At 44.6% G+C, this 18,942-nt stretch overlaps 1 protein-coding gene across 2 annotated transcripts in view; it reads right to left on the bottom strand.

Moving 5' to 3' along the window:
* LOC132407553 (bromodomain-containing protein 3-like) overlaps positions 1 to 18,942 on the bottom strand; it is a 40,491-nt gene that overhangs the window by 2,397 nt on the left and 19,152 nt on the right. The window contains exons 6-12 of one of the 2 annotated variants that reach the window (XM_059994272.1): positions 14,303 to 14,671; positions 9,147 to 9,275; positions 8,659 to 8,853; positions 7,043 to 7,272; positions 5,424 to 5,716; positions 3,178 to 3,276; positions 94 to 222 (exon numbers count right to left, since the gene is read on the bottom strand). In XM_059994272.1, the coding sequence (XP_059850255.1) occupies positions 94 to 222; positions 3,178 to 3,276; positions 5,424 to 5,716; positions 7,043 to 7,272; positions 8,659 to 8,853; positions 9,147 to 9,275; positions 14,303 to 14,671 (1,444 nt within the window). The remainder of the gene's footprint in view (positions 1 to 93; positions 223 to 3,177; positions 3,277 to 5,423; positions 5,717 to 7,042; positions 7,273 to 8,658; positions 8,854 to 9,146; positions 9,276 to 14,302; positions 14,672 to 18,942) is intronic. The other variant, XM_059994273.1, reaches the window with a different exon arrangement.

Raw genomic sequence — 18,942 nt, 5'->3', positions numbered from 1 at the left:
ATGCTCAATGTTCTACATGCTCTCTGTTAACAAACCAGCAAAATGCTGATTTTGCTGGGATGAACTGACGCCTGTTGCAAGTGGAGTCTTTACCTTTTTTGTTGGGTTTCTTGTTATGATTAAATTGTCCACTCATGTCCTGCAATCGTTTCTCAAGCTCTTTCTTTTTTTCCTGAGCAAGCTCCTCCTTCGTCTTCCCCATGCTCTTCTTTGACAATGCAGCTAAATCACAACGGGTCAATTATTAAAAAGCAGATCAAACGGTGAAAGACATTCAGCAGTTTACCAGAAAAATCCACGCATTCCACTTGGTCCCCACACCATTCTTTTCACATTTGTCAAGTGATCGTAGAGAGGGAAGTGGGACTGAGACCCTTCCACGGCTAGGTCAGTAGTGGGATCAGTGCTGGAGGGGGTGCAACCTTTCTGATGGTGCAGGATCATAATGAGGGATGACTGAGCTCCTCGGGGAGCAACCCAACATCACAACATCAAAAAGGTAATGCAAGAGGAACATTGGGAGAGGGATAGTACTAAGGAGCTCTCACCAGAGGTAGGGTACTTCTGAGGGTTGTTACACTCTTAGAGGGAAACTACTAGTGGAGCTACAAGCTATGTAGTGTTGGGGTGCAGTGAGGCGAGATCTGAGGTAATGAGGGAGCTCTACACTGTCATGGGTGTAGGATTGAGGGTTTTGGTACAGTCATGAAGGAGTGCTGTACTAATATAGAAGCTGTACTGAAGTCATGCTGCACAAGAGGAGCAACAGAGGGAGAGTTGCATTGTCTGTGACACTATCTTTCAGATGACAGGTTACCATATTCTTTAGCTGTTTACAAGGGCATGAAGAAACAATTATAAGGTCAATGAATTCACTCACATCCACAGTATTTTTCAACTCAACCAAACACAATGTAATAGAGCAATGTGATGCAAGAGTGGAGTGATAGTGGAACTTTTCCCAAAGTGTCGAGCAAATTCATTAAATCAGTGTGCTGTAATGGGCAGCAGGTAAGAGACAATGGAACCAAAATCTGGAATTTCAGATTAATCTGTGCATCAGCGTCCTCTTTTATATTAATCCATCTGAAAGAGCATCACAAGCCAATCAGCCAATCGCATCAACAAGGAGTGGCCCAAATCCACCCACCACACCCCTCCCAAACAAAAAAAAAATCAGTTACAAAAGCAGGAGCTATTAGAGTGCAAGCAGGGTAATTTCTGAAAACTGGATTGGAGGAGAATAATCGATAGGCACTCCCATCTGACTGCAGCACACTCGAACTTGACTCCACACCATTTATATTAACTATTTGGACTCTTACAAGTAAAAGATGCCCACAGAAAATTTACCCTCAAGATCAATCCCCACCAAACTTCCATCTCCAAGAGAATCAGCATTTGTGAACCTATATCAACAAACCCATGTCCCATAGAGTTAGTGCTACTGAAACAGATATTTCAGCAAGAGTCAACACCCATACGACCCAGATAGCAGTAACATAGGAACCAAAGGCCATGCAGGCCAATGCCCCTTGAACCTTCATCCCAGTGGGAGTCAATAGCCCTTGATCTCTTACCCCAATGGGTTAAGCCCTTGATTTCTTGCCCCTGTGTCAATGCCTCCTGAACCCTTATCCCAGTGGATCAATGTCCCTTGAACCTTTATGCCAAAAACAGTCAATGCCCTTTGAACCCTTAACCCAACGACAGTCAGTGTCCTAGGAACCCTTCCCCCAGTGAGAATCAGTGCCTGGAGAGAAAGGGAAAATTGTTTTAATACAATGAATGGATGAATGAAATTATAATTGTACAATGGAATAAAAACTCCATTGTCATGAAGAATCTGAAGGACACTGGCAGTAATGTAAAACATGACAAAGGAGGCATAATTTTGGAAATGAATGTTTTCTAAACAGGTGCCTCTCACCAGTTGCTTTGTAATATAGTTTGGGTGATAATCCCCTGGACTGATCCATTAAGGCCATAGCCCCTGCACTGAAACATGTTGACATAGCAAAATCCAAAGACCTGCTCTTACTTCTAACTCACCAAATTAGCAGCAACAGCAACTACAGAAAATTTCTGGCTTCAGATCAGATGAAGCCATCATGAATTGATTCTCTTTCTTCTATTTCTTAAACAAATCAGTTCCACCGTAAACTAATTGAAGAAAATAGAGACTGTTATATACACAGCGTCTTTCATGGCCACAGGACGTCCCAAAGTGCTTCCCACCCACTCTTTACCTTTCATTAAGAAACAAAGCAGCCAATTTGAACACAGCAAAATCCCACGGACCACAATGAGGTAGTGAGCTACAATTTGATGTTGAGTGTTCTCTGAGGCTTTAGTATTGGTAGACAGGCACTCCCTGTTTTTCTTTAGAACAATGAAATGGAATCTTTTATGTTCAAATGTGTTGGCAAATGGAGCCTCAGTTTATCATCTCAAGCAAAGGATATGGTTTGGTACTTAAAATGGGAGTACAGCCTGGATTATGAGGACAAGTGTCATCCGTGAGCACTTGAAAGAATCGGGTATTCTTGGGTGGCCCGGTAGCGTAGCGACTACCGCATCACTTCACAGTGCCAGTCATCACCGATCAGGGTTCAATCCCTGCTGCTGCCTGTAAGGAGTTTGTATGTTCTCCCCGTGACCGCACGGATTACCTCTCAGATTTCCGGTTTCCATCCGCATTCCAAAGACATACGATTTAGGGTCAGTGAGCTGTGGGCGTGCTATGTTAGAACCGGAAGCATGGCAACACTTGTGGGTTACCCAGCACAGTCCCTGTTAATTTGGTTTAATGTAAACAACGCATTTCAATGTATGCGTTTTGATGTAGGTGTGCCAAATAAAGTTAATCTTTCATCTCCTTCCCTGTTTTAAAGAGTTTGCTGTGGTGTGGCATTGCTTGCTCTACTGGAGAAAGCTGAACAGTGTCAATAATCAGAAAGGGCAGAAAATCAGCACTGGGAAATTAATAGCCAGTTACTAAAGTGTTCACTTGCAACTCCTCATTTGATCAACAGATAAGAGGTTACTCAAGGTAAGTTAAGACTCCCAAATAACATCCAGAGAAGAAAAGGTTACATTTTTAGCAAACTGACTAAATTTGTCTTGGAGGAATTTACTAGTTTGATGGAGGTAGGTAACCCGGTTAACGATGTATACCTGGTAATGGGGGCCGGTTACTAGTGGAGTCCCACAGGGATCGGTGTTGGGGCTGCTGCTCTTCACCGTCTCTACCAATGAACGTTTCGGGGGAATTGTCTGCAAGTTTGTGGTTGAAACAAAGATAAAGGACCTTAGATGAGAAAAACAGGTTACAAGCAATTCCAGATGCAATGGCAAGTGGGCTCATATCTTACAGCCATCAGCTAACACACACCTATGTAACATTACATGCACAGGTAAAACATGCAAGCCAATGTAACATTACACACCTGTGAAAACACACAGGCCAATGTAAATTTACATGTGGCTATCACTGTAATGTTACATAGATATGTCGCATATGCTGAAAGCTGTAAATAGAGAAAAGGCCCAGGTATCACAGTACATGATTCTCCATCAGTGCCGTGAGGCTACCAAGCAACAAATTGTTTCTTCTAAGACTTTTCAATTTAAGACAATTATACAATTTGCTCTCCATTCACTCTTAAGTTGTGGGAACTGGTGGCAAGGCTGGCATTTATCACCTGCCACACACAAAATGCTGGAGGAACTCAGCAGGCCAGGCAGCATCTATGGGAAAGAGTCAACAGTCGACGTTTCAGACCGAGACCCTTCGTCAGGTCTGCTGAGTTCCTCCAGCATTTTGTGCATGTCGATTTGGACTCCCAGCATCTGCAGACTTCCCTGAGTTTGTGATTATCACCTGTCCTTCAGTTACCCTGGAAGAAGTGTTTAGAGGTGGCATTCTTGCAATTTAATATGACTGTAAATCCTGCTGCATCTCTTGTGGCAGCAATTAAGACTGAAGCACAATGGGTGTCACGAATAGTAAAGGAATACATATTTCTTTCTTTAGAAAGTATAAAGAAACAGACCTTTCTTTCAGATAATTTACTTTTACTAAGACCAACTTCTTACTTCTGCCTTTATTTAAACAGAAGTTAAATTATCCTAGTGAGATCTGAACTCATTATTTAGCTGGTATTAGAATGAGGACACCACTGCGCCTATCTGTGGAAGTTTTTAATTAAGCTAATTCTAGAATCATATCTAGTTACACTACATTCACAAGGTGATGGACAAAATTATCAAAGAAATGTTTCAGAAGCCATAAGACTGACGGCAAGGTAATGCTATAAATCCAAAGTGTTCTTTCCTCAAGTCTGTGTGAAGACATGAGGGAGAATGGTCCACAGGCGTTGCACTGTGTCAGGACAGGCTGAAAAGAAGAGATGCTCTACTCCTGCCCAGCTGTAATGTACGCAGCAGTGCCTAATGGGAGAGTGAGAGGACAGCCCGCAGGAGTCGGTGCAGTTGAAGCCCTCCGTAAGTTCTCATATTAACAGTCTAGTGGCTCCACAATTCTCAAAAGTAGACGCAAAGCATCTCTGAGCCTCTAATCAACCCATTCAACCTTCGCCAGCCCTCCACAGAGACAGTATAAAGAGGCTCCTCCCAGCACCCAACTCCGAAACACCTTCTGCCACTGTTAAATCAATACTTTAACGTATTGCTATGCCTGCCCAAGGCAATGCAACTGCAACCAACCACCCATGTCACCCACTACACATCAGCCTTGATCAACAGCCCTTTACTATCTGGTGCCCCCTGTGGCCATAAAATGAACTGCTCTCCACAGATAATAGAAAATATCTGAATTACTACACCAAACCCCACTAGCTGTGCAACCAAACTCAGTAATTTTATTCCTGAAGAATCATGTCCACCATTTAACTTGCACGTTTGTTAAGACAGAAACATCACATGCAAGCTCAGAGTAAGTTTTTTTTTAAACCCTTTCTTCTCAGCTCTGGTTGGCCTGCTATTTTGCTGTCACCGTGTTTGGAAGTATACTGCTGACAACATCAGTCACACAGGACAGGAAAAGCCAGGCACTGAGCCAGGCCCATCATGAGTAATCTGTTCTCAGCAAGGTCAGGAACACAGCAGAGGCTACAGGATGTCTGTGCTCCCTTGACTGATCGCAGTGCAATGTATGTAAAGCAGTGGATGAGAACAAGATGGCCATCGATGTAGAATATGTTGTATTCACTAATGGATGAAATATGGAAAATGGTGCTCAGGCAAGCTACAGGAGCTGCATGGAACCAAAACACTATTAAAGGAAAGGGGGAAATGAACAAAAAAAATGCAACCGTACAAATCATACACTGATAATTCATTATGTAACTACAGTTAACATACACAAAATCCACCACTGTTCTCCAAATCTTCTCACTTACTGTATGGTTTCCGTTGCTTTTTTTGTAAACAAGATTTAACATATCTCTCCAGCTCTCGCAGAGTTGTGGGCTTCAGAGTTTCAAAGTCTATTTCAATCTCATCGGGGTTAGAGTCCCTGAGAGAGGGCTCCCTCGACTGAATGATGTGCACCACACGACCAAGCTTTTCACCTGGCAGCTTGTTAATATCGAGGCTCAGCTGGCGCTTCTCGTCGTAGGACATGGGCTGAGCTTCCTCCTCCTCTTCTGAGTCATGCACCGGAACCACTTGCTTTGCAGCCTTCTTCAGGGGTCTGAACACAAGGAAGTGATAAGAAATATTCTGGGCCAAATAAAGGAGTGCAGATTCAAACTCAACACCTCACACCCTCCGGATCTCGCAATGCATTTACCAAATAGCCCGCCACTTTAAAATGAGTCGCTTGTTAGAGTTATGGGTTTTGCGTGCCAAGGATACCAGGTGGGGGAGAGGGGGGAAATAAATATATTAAGGACCCAGGAAAGAACAATAGCAGTAAGACCAGACGAGCATTGGAAACAACAGGCTGCATATCTGGAGATCAGACAAGTTGATGGACACAGCAAGGAGGTTTCAAGAATTGTGATTGGATGCTGTGGTCAGAAGGTGCCTGCTGGGCTTGGGGAACATGCTGAGATGGGTCTGTAGGTTGAAGGAATTAGGCGAGTCGGCAAAAAAAAAAATTGCCTTATTAAAAATCAGTACTTTTGTTTTGTTAGGTCTTCAGCTGTTCCCATACAAACTTCTGAATCATTACATTCAAAACCAAATCGATCTAGCTGTCACACGGGCCATCTCCAGATAATGAGCTGGTTCTGTTTTTAAGGGCAGCTAATTTTGTCTGTAAAATCGGAAACTACACAAAAATCAGTTGTTATGGTAACCACACCGCCACGGTATTGTAACAAATGACTTCAAAAGTGCACATAAGACCAATATGAAAGATCACTTACTAAAAGTGAAGAAAAACAATCAAGTTCTTCTGCTTGTAGGAACAAACATGTATGTACAGTGGACAGTTCAACTTAATAATATTGTGGGATTCTGATCATATGTATAGGTGTCCATAAGTTAGGCATTTATAACTCTGGGATAGCCTGTTATGCACTTTCTGTGAATTCCCATTGTTTCTCTTACTGCTCCCTGCATTTCCCTTTCACCTTTGTCTCCTCTAGCCCACATTTCCACAACCTTTTGCTGCTGCCCCAGTCAACACTCTCCAAAATCTCTCAACTCCTATATTTCCGTTCTTTACTCCCCTCCCCACTCTCCCTCCTTCCAAAGTGTTCTCTCTTTGGAGAGAACTCCCTCTCGCTCTTTCCTTTCCTGCTCCTTGTCTGAGCATATCTCCCCAATCTCCTTCCAATACACCCCACTCCTCCTTCCTTCCACTCTGCTTCAATCCCCAACCTCTCCTATTCCTGTAAATCTCCTCTCAACCCTCTCCACGGCCTTGACATCCTTCTCAAAATGTGCCACCTGTAGAAATACAGTACTACAACAGTGCCTAACGATGAACATACATAGCAAATTTTTCTAGTCTTCACATGTGTACTTATCTACAGTTACTGGTGATAAGAGTAGGATTTGTGGGCCACACCTGGGCACTGTATTCCCACTGCTTGGCTTCTTGCTGCTGTGCTTCTTGGACTGTGCTGGCTTAGTCCCCTGTGAGGACTTCCCCTTCTTCTCCTCTTCAACTTTCACCTTATGTTTTTCCTTCTTTCTTTTCTCCTTCTTTTCTTTTTCTTTCTCCTTCTCTTTCTTCTTCTTTGGTTTGCTGACAGGAGCCTGGGATAACGCTGCCAGCTGTTCGTGAACAGCTTTCAGCTGAGGGGGGAAGAACAATTAAATTCATTATTACTTTTAACATACAAATAAATATGGAAACTCTTAGACCAGTGGAGGACTCCAGCCCAGAGCTCTTAATCTACTAGTGTCAAAACCGAAACCCACTGCACCAGATCTAATTGTAGCTCATTACATTACACTTTCCTCATCAGGTAGAGGTGTAACCCTCATCTCCAACTCCAGAGGACAGTGTGCACAATGCAAGCAATGCTCTCAGTGTAGCATTCTTTCAAAGGGCTGCACCATTTGAGGGAAGCTACTGAAAAAGTGCTGCACTAGGGCAGAGTCAATGCTGAGGAAGCACCGCACTGCACTGCCACAGGAACAGCAATGAGGAGTGCCGCACTTTTGAACAGGTCACTGCTCAGAGGTCCCTACCTGACCTATCAGTTGGAGAGTTCATCAGGGTACACCTGTATCCCAACCGCAATGACTAAAACAAGTTAACTGTTCAACCTCTTGTTTGTACTACTTTCCCAGATGACTGACATTAAAATAATAGATAATTTACTGTTGGGTTCTTAGGAAGGCTTGAGATAAGGAAACAAGATAAATAAAATACTGTGGTTCCACTTGTTCCTTAATGGCTCAGTATCTACCGAGCAACAAGAGCAGCAAGAACCCGTGTTCCATCTCAGCAGAGTCAAACCGTGTGGCACTCAGTTAGGCTTGGTGCCCAGTTACTAGGGCCAGCAATATTGGCTAAGAACCAGAGGTCACAGCCTCAAGATATGAGGGAATAGATTCAGGATGAAGATGAGGAGAAACTGTTCCCCTCCCCCCCCCCCCAAGGGAGTAGAGTATCATGGAATCTTCTGCCCAGGGAAGCAGGAGAGGCTATCGCATTTAATGTATTTAAGCCACAGTTAAACTTTTGCACTGTAGAGGAATTAAAGGCAGGTTTGAGGAGCTGAGTCAAATGCAAGAGGAGCCAATCTTATTGTGCGGAGTAGGCTCAATGGACCAGATTATGTACTTACATAACACTACTCCTGATTTTTCTATGATCAATATGCCTTAAATGGGTGGGCAAAACTTATGAAACATGCACCTCTGTCAGTGCCAGCATCTGTGAAATCAATGCCACACCCTGGGGCTGAAGGCATTTCCTAATACAACAGTGTCCCACCTGGTTTTCATAAGTACATTAAAACCTAAATGACAAATCTGCCAAACAGAGCACTAAGTTTCTCTGCCTAAATCTACAGTCTGACTATGATGCAGAGTGAGAAGCAGAGTAAACCTGAGATCCCCAAGTAGTGGGCTTGGATCTAGGTCCTAGAAATACTCTCAGTGTATTAAGCAGTGCTGTTGCTATGTAGGCAGGTGTAAAAGAGAGCATGCACCATGTTGAGATTGCCTTACTTGCTCCTGCAGTTCCGCCAATCGATTTGCCCGCTCCTCCTCAGAATCAGAGCTGTTGGAATTGGATGAGGATTCTCGGCTGCTGTCACTCGACGTCATTTTGGGTTTGGCGGCGACTGGTGGCGGGAGGGGAGGGGGAGGGGAGACATCAACAGGCTCGTCTGGCATTTTCGCAAACCGCATTTCAAACACATCCTAAAAGGGAATAAAGCAATTCACAGTCAAACTGTAATACAAGATGCCTCACTATATCAATCATTGTTATCAGGGTTGCCAGTGTGCCGTGGGTGGAAGACACGGGGTATTGGGTATGTGAGATAGAGGAACTATAGAGATGCTGTTGGTCAGGGAGCAGATGCATGACTGGGAGGTAATCTGTGATCAAGGTCATTAGCGTGATACAGTTGTGGCACCGAGTGGTTGCAGGACTGATGGCCTGGATCACAATGCAGTGAAGGGAGTTGACCATGGGAATGGCGTTGCCGTACCTGCAATTTCCTGGCCATTGCCACCACTTCGTGGTCTGGAGGGTTGTACTTGTAACAGTTGGAAAACATTAAACGGATATCAGCAGCAAATCCTTGGGCATCTGTGTAATCCCTGCTGTCCATCTTTTTCTGCAAACAAGTACAATAAAATAGCAACACCCATCAGCATTCCAAAATGGATACTCCATTGCAAAAGAGCATCAGACACAGAGACTGAAATGAACAACATCTGACAGAAATAAAAAGGTGCATCAGCTTCCCTTCAAATGTATAATTATTCACTCTGGTTTTAATAGCAATTGACACCCAGTCAGAAAACAAATCAGAAAGGAATTTGATCTCTGAAGTTGGAAAAGAACTCCATAAAATAATGAAAATACATACCAATGCTCATCAAGGTTTAAAATATAAAAATTGTCCGTTAATCTAATTGAGGCTCTGCCACTTAATCAGAGCACGAATGCCCTTCATCTCAATCATTTTCTTCTACCAGAATTGTATTTTCTCATTTACTTTCACACTCAGTCTTTAAACCCAATGATAAACCATTCCTTAGCTACCAACTCCAGCCACCACCCTGGATTATTAGTGGCTAAACCAGATTTCACTGTCCTGATTCAGCCTGGGATGAGTTTTCAACCTCACAATTGTTCCAGCACTAAGGTCGACTGGTGTAACAGCACTCTCTTTTGCCTCAGTTCACCCATTGCTGAAGCCCTTATCTGCTCCATATATGCTAATACTCCTAGACTGCTCTCCCCTTTGAAACATAGATACTTCAGCTCTTATTTAAAACCTATTGAAAAATCTGTATCCTCATTCCCATTTTCCCATACACATTAATCTACATTGAGTAATATTACTTTCATTTTTATAGTTTATTTCAAATTCTACCATGACCTCACTCCAGCTGGTCCCGCCAGCTCTACCATCTCCTAACTAGCTCCTCCTCCAATTCAGATACTTTCTATGCCTACAGTTGTTGAAGTCCTACTCTTGGGACTTTCCTCCCTCCCTCTTTCAGCCTCTTTCTTCCTTGAGACACTATTTAAAATCTGTCAATGTTCAACCTCTCTATGTAACCAGATATCAAATGTTGTTTGATTCTGTTCCTACGAAGCAGCCTGGGGTTTTCTATCATATTAAATGGGTTATACCTTCTGGAAAGCAACAGTCTCAACTGGTCTTGTTTTAAGGGAGTAGAATTTAGGGAGTTTTAGGGATGAGTGAAGAACCCTGGCTCTGGTTTTGTAACAGAATCGCCAAATGGCTTTGATCTAAATATGACACCACCCCCTTGCCTTGCTCATTCAGCTTGCAACAGTGTCACTTTTCACAACAGTGAAATTACATGGCCTTCCAAGACGACCTGTTGCAAATGCCCCAGTTGAAGGCCTATCTGGAGAGGTGGTGTAAATAAGGAATGCCCAGGTTTAGGCTGTTAGCATCCTGGGCATTGATTAACATTCCACACCACATTTGCACACGTTGAGTTACTGGGCCACTGCAAAAGTTGTACAGGAAGCACTCTTTGTAATTTGTCATATTTTAATGTTTGCACAGCAGACAGAAATCAATTTTGTTATTTACAAAGTGTTATCATTCAAACAAACAACTTCTGGCAACGCCTAGTCAGTGGGAAATTGCAGTGTTGTGCGGAAGCACAAGTCAGTAAAGGAATCTCAGTACAAAGCCAGCACGTGGAACAGCATTTGCAATTGTACATTCCTGTGGCTCTTCACTGCACAACCTAAGCCTGAAGGTGGTGACTTTGTCTCGTCGCAGAGACTGGAACAAGTAATAAAAAGGAGTGCCAAGGTGCATTAGAAACAGTACGTTAGGGTCCAAATTGATCGAGCTAATACCCTCAGAGCACGACATCACCGAGGAAGCATCTACTGACCAATGCAGTGCAAGGGGCTGTGTGGTGAACTATGTGCCTGTCGGGACACGCCCCTGCTGACTGCTCCTGTGGCTCCTCCCACAGGCCCCTGTATAAAGGAGACCTGCGGCCTGAAGATCGGCCTCAGTCTCCAGGACCTTGTATGATAGACACTCACTCCTGGTTCCTTCTTCCAGTCAATAAAAGCCGATATCTCGCCTACGTCTCAGTGTGAGTTATTGATGGTGCATCAGGCTGTATAATGGGGGGGGGGGGGGAAGAAACGATGCACTGGATAAGGTAACATGGAAGGTGTTCTACATTCTCCAAAATAATGGCCCTTGCCTGATATATCTTCTCAGATGCACTGTCCTTATATGGAATGTTGCAAATCTTCAGGATATTCAAAAGCATTTCATAGCTACAGTGGTACTGATTTTGAAGTGTATTTATAAAATGTTATTGTAGGAATCATGGCATTTAATTGCACACTATGAACTCCCACAAACAGCAGTGAGATAATGAGAGATATATTTCAAGATCAATGGTTAGGAAGCATATAGATCAGTGGAACATACAGACCAAGTCTCCTCATTTTGTTCTAAAGCTATTGTGGGATCTGTTACATCATTTTTATCTTAAAGATGTGCCAGTAATTGTCTGTTATTGGGCAACCTCATTTGCTTTCACCACAACAAAGAACAGATGTTGCTGATGTGCAACAGCAGGCGGCTGTTGCACACCAGCTGCTATCTTGGCCTTGACAGAGCAAGATCTTGGCCCATTGGCAAGGAGATAGATTCTACTGAATATACAAGCACATAAATGTTTGATCATGCAGTGGACCCACTCTGGTAAATAATGGAAATAAGCATGGACCAGCATGCAAAATATTCAAATGAACATAGAACTAGAAAAGCAACAGTAATTAGCTAAGGAACGAACAGCAAGGCTAGGCCATTCAGCCCCTCAAGCATGTTTCACCATTCAAAAGAATAAAATGTGCTTCTGCCAACTGGGCATTAGAAGTGGTTTGTATTATCCACCTTGATCCTGTCTGCAACACAAAAGAATGATTCACTCAAATGGACCATGATCATAGAGTGTCAGAGCAGCAGTTCACTCTTAAGAGACTTGAATCAAAAGTACATGTTGATACAACCAATGCATTACAGTTACTTGAGCATCAGGGTAATCGAACTTTTAAGTTTCCTGATCTCTCCAGTACCTCTAATTTGTTACATTGCTTGCCTGATGTCTTTAATGGATGAATGGAAACTTTCTCCAATTAAATATTCAAATCAAGGCCATAGTCTTTGGCTTCTACCACAAATTCCATTCCTTGGGTTCCTGAAACCATCACTTTACCAGCTTTTGTCTTAAGATTACCTTAGACACTGCCTCGTCACTCCTCCAGTCACTGTGTCTTCATTGCTTCATTTATCTCGTCTCTGGTGCTCCCTTCCAATCTGTCAGACCTGTACTTCAGCTCTCTACAGAGATGGAGTGGCCAGTACCATAACTCATTGTTATACATGAATTATCTGTATGCGCCATTGGTGTTCCCATTGACAAACAGGCATTCACCAACACTGTACACCTAGGACTGGTGGACAAGAGTCAGGCAATGCTAAGTGCTGGCCCAACAGAGCCACCCTGCGCAGAGAGTAGATGTGGCTAGCAGCCTGCAAGATGTCCACATGAGTTTATTCCACTGATGTTTGTGCAACTTGCGTCAAGTTTGCTGCAGAGTTTCCTACACTGCAAAGGCAGTCAAACTTCAAAAAGGTTAACAATCAACTGTAAAGTGTTTGGAACATTGCAAGACTCTAAAAGGTACTATGTAGTTGCAAGCTTTCATTTGTCATACAAGGGTACAGGGACGAATTGGCGTTTGTTGAATCTATGCACATCAATGTGGTGGTGGTGGGTGGTGGGGGGGGGGGGGGTGCAGTTAGTAAAAAACCTCCAGTGTCGAATTTCTTTTTCATTCCGTATTCCATATTGACTACCTGCACAACAGACCTTAGCTTAAGTACACATTAAAATCTGTCTTTACCATAGCCAATTTAACTCAATCTAACTGCAAAAGCTTGGAATTACTTTATAACCTAACCCAGCCACCATAACATACACCCACTCCAATAGGCAACGAAGGTCTTAGGCCAACCCTCAAACCCAAATCTATTTGTAAAAAGCCAGCAGAACCTGATGTGGCCCAATTCAGTCTTAGACAATGGACCTACAATTTTCTTCAAAGCTGAGCCATGTTGAATCTCAATAGACAGAGAACTCAATTCTACACCCAGCCACAACTCCTCCTCACCACTGAACACAAAATTCTGGAGGTGTGAATCACAAGGACCAAGATTCCAAACATCTAAACCTAAACTGTTCGAACGGCAGGCATAGAAACATATGAAAAACAAGCCATAACACTCCTCAAGCTTGCTCAATGATTCAAATAACTTAATGGCTGATTCTGTGCCTCAAATCAATCACTATAAGACCATAAAACATAGGCAATCAAGCCTGCTCCAGAATTTCATCATGGTTGATTTATTTTTCCTTTCAAATCCATTCTCCTGCTTTCTCTCCATAACTTTTGAGGCCTTTACCTATCAACCTCCTGTATAGATATAACCAATGACTTGGGCTCCATAGCTACCTGTGGCAAAGAATTCCACAATCTCGCCTCTCTCTGGCTAAAGAAATTCTTCTTCATCTCTGTTCTAAAGGGACATCCTTCTATTCTGAGGCTGTGTCCTCTGGTCCTAGACTTCCCCACTGTTGGAAGCACCCTTTCCACATCCACTCTATCCAGGCCTTTCAATATTTGGTAGGCTTCAATGAGATCCCACCCTCATTCTTCCAGTGAGTACAGACCTAGAGCCATCAAGTGTTCCTCATAAGTACCCTGATCCCAAATTCACTGATTATACCAGTGCCCATTGACATCACCTTTAAATATATTCAATGACTGAAGAACCTCAGTTCTCTGAGGTAAAGAATGCCAAAACTTTATAACACTGCCTAAATTCAGATTTTCCTTATCCCATTGCTAAATTGAATCCCTTATGCTGGCACTACGCCCTCTAGTCCTAGGCTCCCGAGTTGGAGGAAAAATCCACTTGGAAGCTGGCCTGTTAATGTCTCTACGGACTTCTTGCCTCAATAAGATTGTTCCTATTCTTCTAAATTCTGGCAAGTATAAGCCATTCTAACTTAGGTGTTCACCACACTGAGAGTAGGAGACAAAGAGATGCCAACGTACTTTCACACTGCTGAGGTCCATTGGATGTTTAATGATTTCATGATAGTCGTGCAGTTCCAGGGCCTCAGCATCTACAGGCTTGTAGAAGGGCCAGGCATAAGCTGCATGTTTCTTCGACAGCATCTCTTTCAGGATGTTGTCACAGTGCTTCAGGTGCTCTGTCAGCCTCCCCTTCTTGCCAGGGGCTTGCTGAAGCTCCACCTCTTCCAGGTCTTTCTTTGGCGGTTTAATCGGGCGCCCACTCTCCCGCCGGGACATCAATTTGGCAGGTTTGGATTCTGTTGGGGGAGGAGGAGACTCAGAGCTGCTTGCAGTGATGGCGCAAGTACTGGGAGTTGTAGTGTCCGCTTTCCGTTTCACACCTTTTTTCTGAAACAAGAAGAGGCTTTTGTTGTCATAAACACGATCCATTAGCAACCCAATTGCCATCCATACCCTCAACCAATCCAGTGACCACTAGGCATCAACTCCCAATAGTTCTGGATGCAGCAATAAGAAAGTGGCCTTGTGTTTTGAAGAATTATGATATACTGGTGTTATGAATGTACCACAGCTCTGAGGGGCCAAAGGAGCGGGAGCAGCCCCCTCCTTCCGGAGAATCGCAAGATCGCTATTAATTCGGGTTTCGGAAGTGAGAGACAATGCAACGGTTTCGGCCATTGTTCTTAGAGGCACCTGTGTGACGTGCATGTCCCTGCTACGTGACAGCTACCATGGATATGGACACCCTCGGGCAATGTGGGGGTGGGGATTGCATCACCCTACTTTGATGGACATCTACAACTCTGCAAGTCAAGATAAAAGGGGACCGCAGGAGGCAGTACCCCAGTGACGCACCAGAAGGACACCCTCGATCAGTGCTCCCGTGGCTGGAAGCCACTCAATGCCATGTGCACTCCTAACTCCTTTGCCTGGGGAGCGGGTGGCTGATACTACCGAGAAGGACTTCGAACTAACAACAGGGAAACAATGTTCCCCTGATTTAACGGAGTGGCTTCATAAAGACCCGGGCAAGTTTTTTTCGTTTTTCACCGATCCCTCTAAAACATATGAAACCCAGCGTTTCCCCAAAAGGCTAAAGTCTGCAGACTTCTGAGTGACTTTTATATTTCCAACGGACAAAATATTATCCCCTAGACAACAGCCGAGATTACTTCTTAATGATGATTATTACTCTACCCGCGCTTTAGATTGAGTATCGACGACGTGCATTATCTGAATGTTTGTATTAACCTTACTTTTGTGCCCCTTTATAAATAAAAACGTTTGAAAATAGTGACATCAGACTTCAACGGACCTCTCTATCTTTGCTGGTAAGTTATCCAGTTACGGGATACGTAACAATTTGGGTTTCTCGTCTCGGGATTTGACACCAAATTGGGAGGCCAGTGAATCGGGCTTGTAAGTCCAAAATGTGAATCTGGTTACGCGGGTAGCCAGACGGGAAACCAGCAAAGATGGACGTGGGTGAATTTATGAAAAACCCGCTAGAGGCAGCCACCAAATCAGACTTGTTAAATTTAGCGAAGGGGTTGAACCTCGCAGAAGTGAGGTCGTCCATGAAAAAGCGGGAGGTGCGAAGGGCCATAACTCAGTATTACATTGGGAAGAATGTGTTTGAAGCTGAGGTATTGGAAGATATCCCTGAAAAGGCACCATCAAGTGGGACGGTTCAGTTAGAGGTGGAGAAATTAAGGTTGGAACGTGAAATTAAGTTAAAAAAGCTGGAAGCGGCTGAGAGGCAAAGACGGCATGAAATTCAGCTAAAGGAGCTAGAAGCAGTCGAGAAAGAGAGGGAACAGGCTGAGAAAGAGAGGGAACCGACCAAGAAAGAGAAACAGAGGCAACATGACCGGGAAATTGAGAAGATGACGAACGAGCGAAGAGATCAAGGGTTAGACCGAGCGGAGCAGTTTAATGTTAGTAGGGAGTTGAGATTGGTGCTCCCGTTCGAGGAGACAGATGTCGATAGTTATTTCTTGCTTTTTGAAAAGGTGGCAGTAAATCAGAAGTGGCCAAAAGAGCAGTGGGTGGCATTGTTACAAAGTGTGTTAAAGGGGAAGGCCCAATGAGCATATGTGGCGTTGTCCATGGAGGAGGGAGACGCGGAGAATTATGCTGAAGTAAAGGAGGCCATTCTCTGGACTTATGAATTGGTACCTGAGGCCTATAGACAAAAGTTTAGAAATTTAAGGAAAGGGTGGAATCAAACATATACCGAGCTAGCCCATGAGAAGCGGGTGCTCTTGGACCGTTGGTGCACCGCGGAAAGGGTGGACGAGGATTATGGGCGTCAAGTGGGACGGTTCAGTTAGAGGTGGAGAAATTAAGGTTGGAACGTGAAATTAAGTTAAAAAAGCTGGAAGCGGCTGAGAGGCAAAGTCGGCATGAAATTCAGCTAAAGGAGCTAGAAGCAGTTGAGAAAGAGAGGGAACAGGCTGAGAAAGAGAGGGAACCGACCAAGAAAGAGAAACAGAGGCAACATGACCGGGAAATTGAGAAGATGACGAACGAGCGAAGAGATCATGGGCGCCCACTTTTGATTGAGGAATTTAAAAGTTGTGTTCCGGAGGAGATCCGGATGTATTTGAATGAGAAGCCGGATAAGTCCATGTCAGAATTTGCTAGGTTTGCAGACGAATATGTCCTAACCCACAAGACAAAGACTTCCTCCAATAAAGGTCCCCAGAGAGACCGTGGGAACGATCGAGAAAGTCCGACGAGTGAGGCAGAGGTCCCACCGGGAGCTAGCGGTAAGGTTGAGGGGGAAAGGCACAACGGCCAGAGGTTCCCGGGTTTGACCTGTTTTAACTGTGGAAAGGAGGGGCACATTGCATCTCGATGCTTTGCTCCGAGAAAGGAGATAGGAAGAGGGAAAGCCGCAGTCCCTATCGGGTGTGCCATGGTAATCAGTAAATCGACCAGAGAGCCAAGGGTAGACAGAGTACGAGGAGGCTCTGAGAGTTGTCTGTCCCACGGAACCGTGTCTGTGACGGAGGGACAGTTCCCGTACGAATCTGGAGACACGGGGGCTGAACTGACTCTGATTAGCCGTGAGGTACTAGAATTTGGTCGGAAAACGGGCATGGTAAAGGTGCAAGGAATAAATAAAAGGATAGAAATGGTGTCCTTACATAAAGTCGTTCTGGATTGTGAGCTGGTGTATGGATCAGTTGAAATAGGGGTGCCATCAGAATTCCCGAGAGCTGAAGTGGACATCCTGCTGGGAAACGACTTAGCAGGGGGTAAGGTTTGGTCAGCCATGCTGCCGACCTGGCGACTGGCGAGTACGGTGGCCCCGCCCCTAGCGCCCAGGGACCATCTCACCGGCGCGGTCACTTGCAGCATGTCGAGAGAGGCAGCTGAGAACAAGAGCAGTTTAAATCTGGCCAGTTTTGATTTGGCCGGGACGTCTTTGCTGACCCTGTGCCACGAGGGTTTAGAGGGTGGTAAGACGAAGAGTATTAAAGTGGAAGAGGGTAAGGGAGAGGAGATAGATCTGCCCTTAGCGAAGAGAAAGGTCCTAAAGATAGGAAATAAAGATGAGAAACAGATAAAGCTGTTAAAAGGTCCAGAGTTGGATATGGATGATCTGTCTGGTTTGGCAGAATTGTTTGAAGAACTTGAGAGTTCTAAAGGTGTTCCTGATAATGAGGTGAGGGCAGTCCTAGATGGAAAGGGTACCCTTGCCTCGAAGGAGTCTGCTGAAAAGGCCGAGGAGGTTGTTTCAGCTCGCAGGGTTGCGCCTTCCCCGGGTGGGAGCTGCCCAGAGAGTAACTGGGAGGATCGGGGGGAGTTAGAATTTGAAAAAGGTACGGGTGTTGAAAGCCTGGAAGAGGTGAATGTCCCGTTTGAGTGTGTCCGAGATGGGGATGCACGTGGTGCTGAACCTGGTAACGGAGCTCAGAAGAAGTCTGAGGTATCTGATTCAGGGGAACGGGGCGGCCGTCCTTGTGGGTCAGATAGACTTGGTTCAGTGGGAAAAGGGTTAACCTTGGTAATCGTGGGAAGTGTGAGTTCCCCGGTGTTTGTACTCGAAGGTGGGTTCAAAGTTAACGCAGAATTTAAGAATGGGGGGATGAGGATTGTTATTGAAGGAAACGGAAAGTCTGTAGTTTCCAAATCAAAGGAAGAAATCTTAAACCTGGCAGATCGCTCACAGAGTGAGCCGGGGGATAGCGGGGCCCCCCACTCTATTGTTATGCCAGGATGGGGTGTGAAGAGGCCGCCTTCGAAATGCTACTTGAGTGAAGAGTTCGAATCAAACACCAATAGCCTGAAGGGGACTGATAAAAGGGCCAGCCACCTGGGTAAAATCGAAGAATTGGGTAGAAATGGTCTAAGTTTGGGGCATGGTGTTGCTAAAATAACCCCGATGAACGAGGCTGGTGGGAGTTCACCACGAAAAATTACTCAAGTTCTCCACGGGGGGGGGGGCTCGCCGAAAAAAAGGCGATGGTTAATGGAGATGCCATTGTTAAACAGCCAAGCAGGTTGAACGGGTTTGCGCCAAAGCCTGTGAATAATAAAGACAGCCCCTTTGGAGACCTGCCGGTTAAGTTAAACGACTGAAACGATCAGTGTTCGCATAAACTTTTGTAAGTGCACCTAAGCTAAGGTCACACCTCCTTAGTTTTGTT

Source organism: Hypanus sabinus, chromosome 18 (assembly GCF_030144855.1).
Source record: "Hypanus sabinus isolate sHypSab1 chromosome 18, sHypSab1.hap1, whole genome shotgun sequence".
In the NCBI taxonomy this organism is placed as follows: domain Eukaryota; kingdom Metazoa; phylum Chordata; class Chondrichthyes; order Myliobatiformes; family Dasyatidae; genus Hypanus; species Hypanus sabinus.
This window is presented reverse-complemented; position numbering and strand designations above follow the sequence as displayed.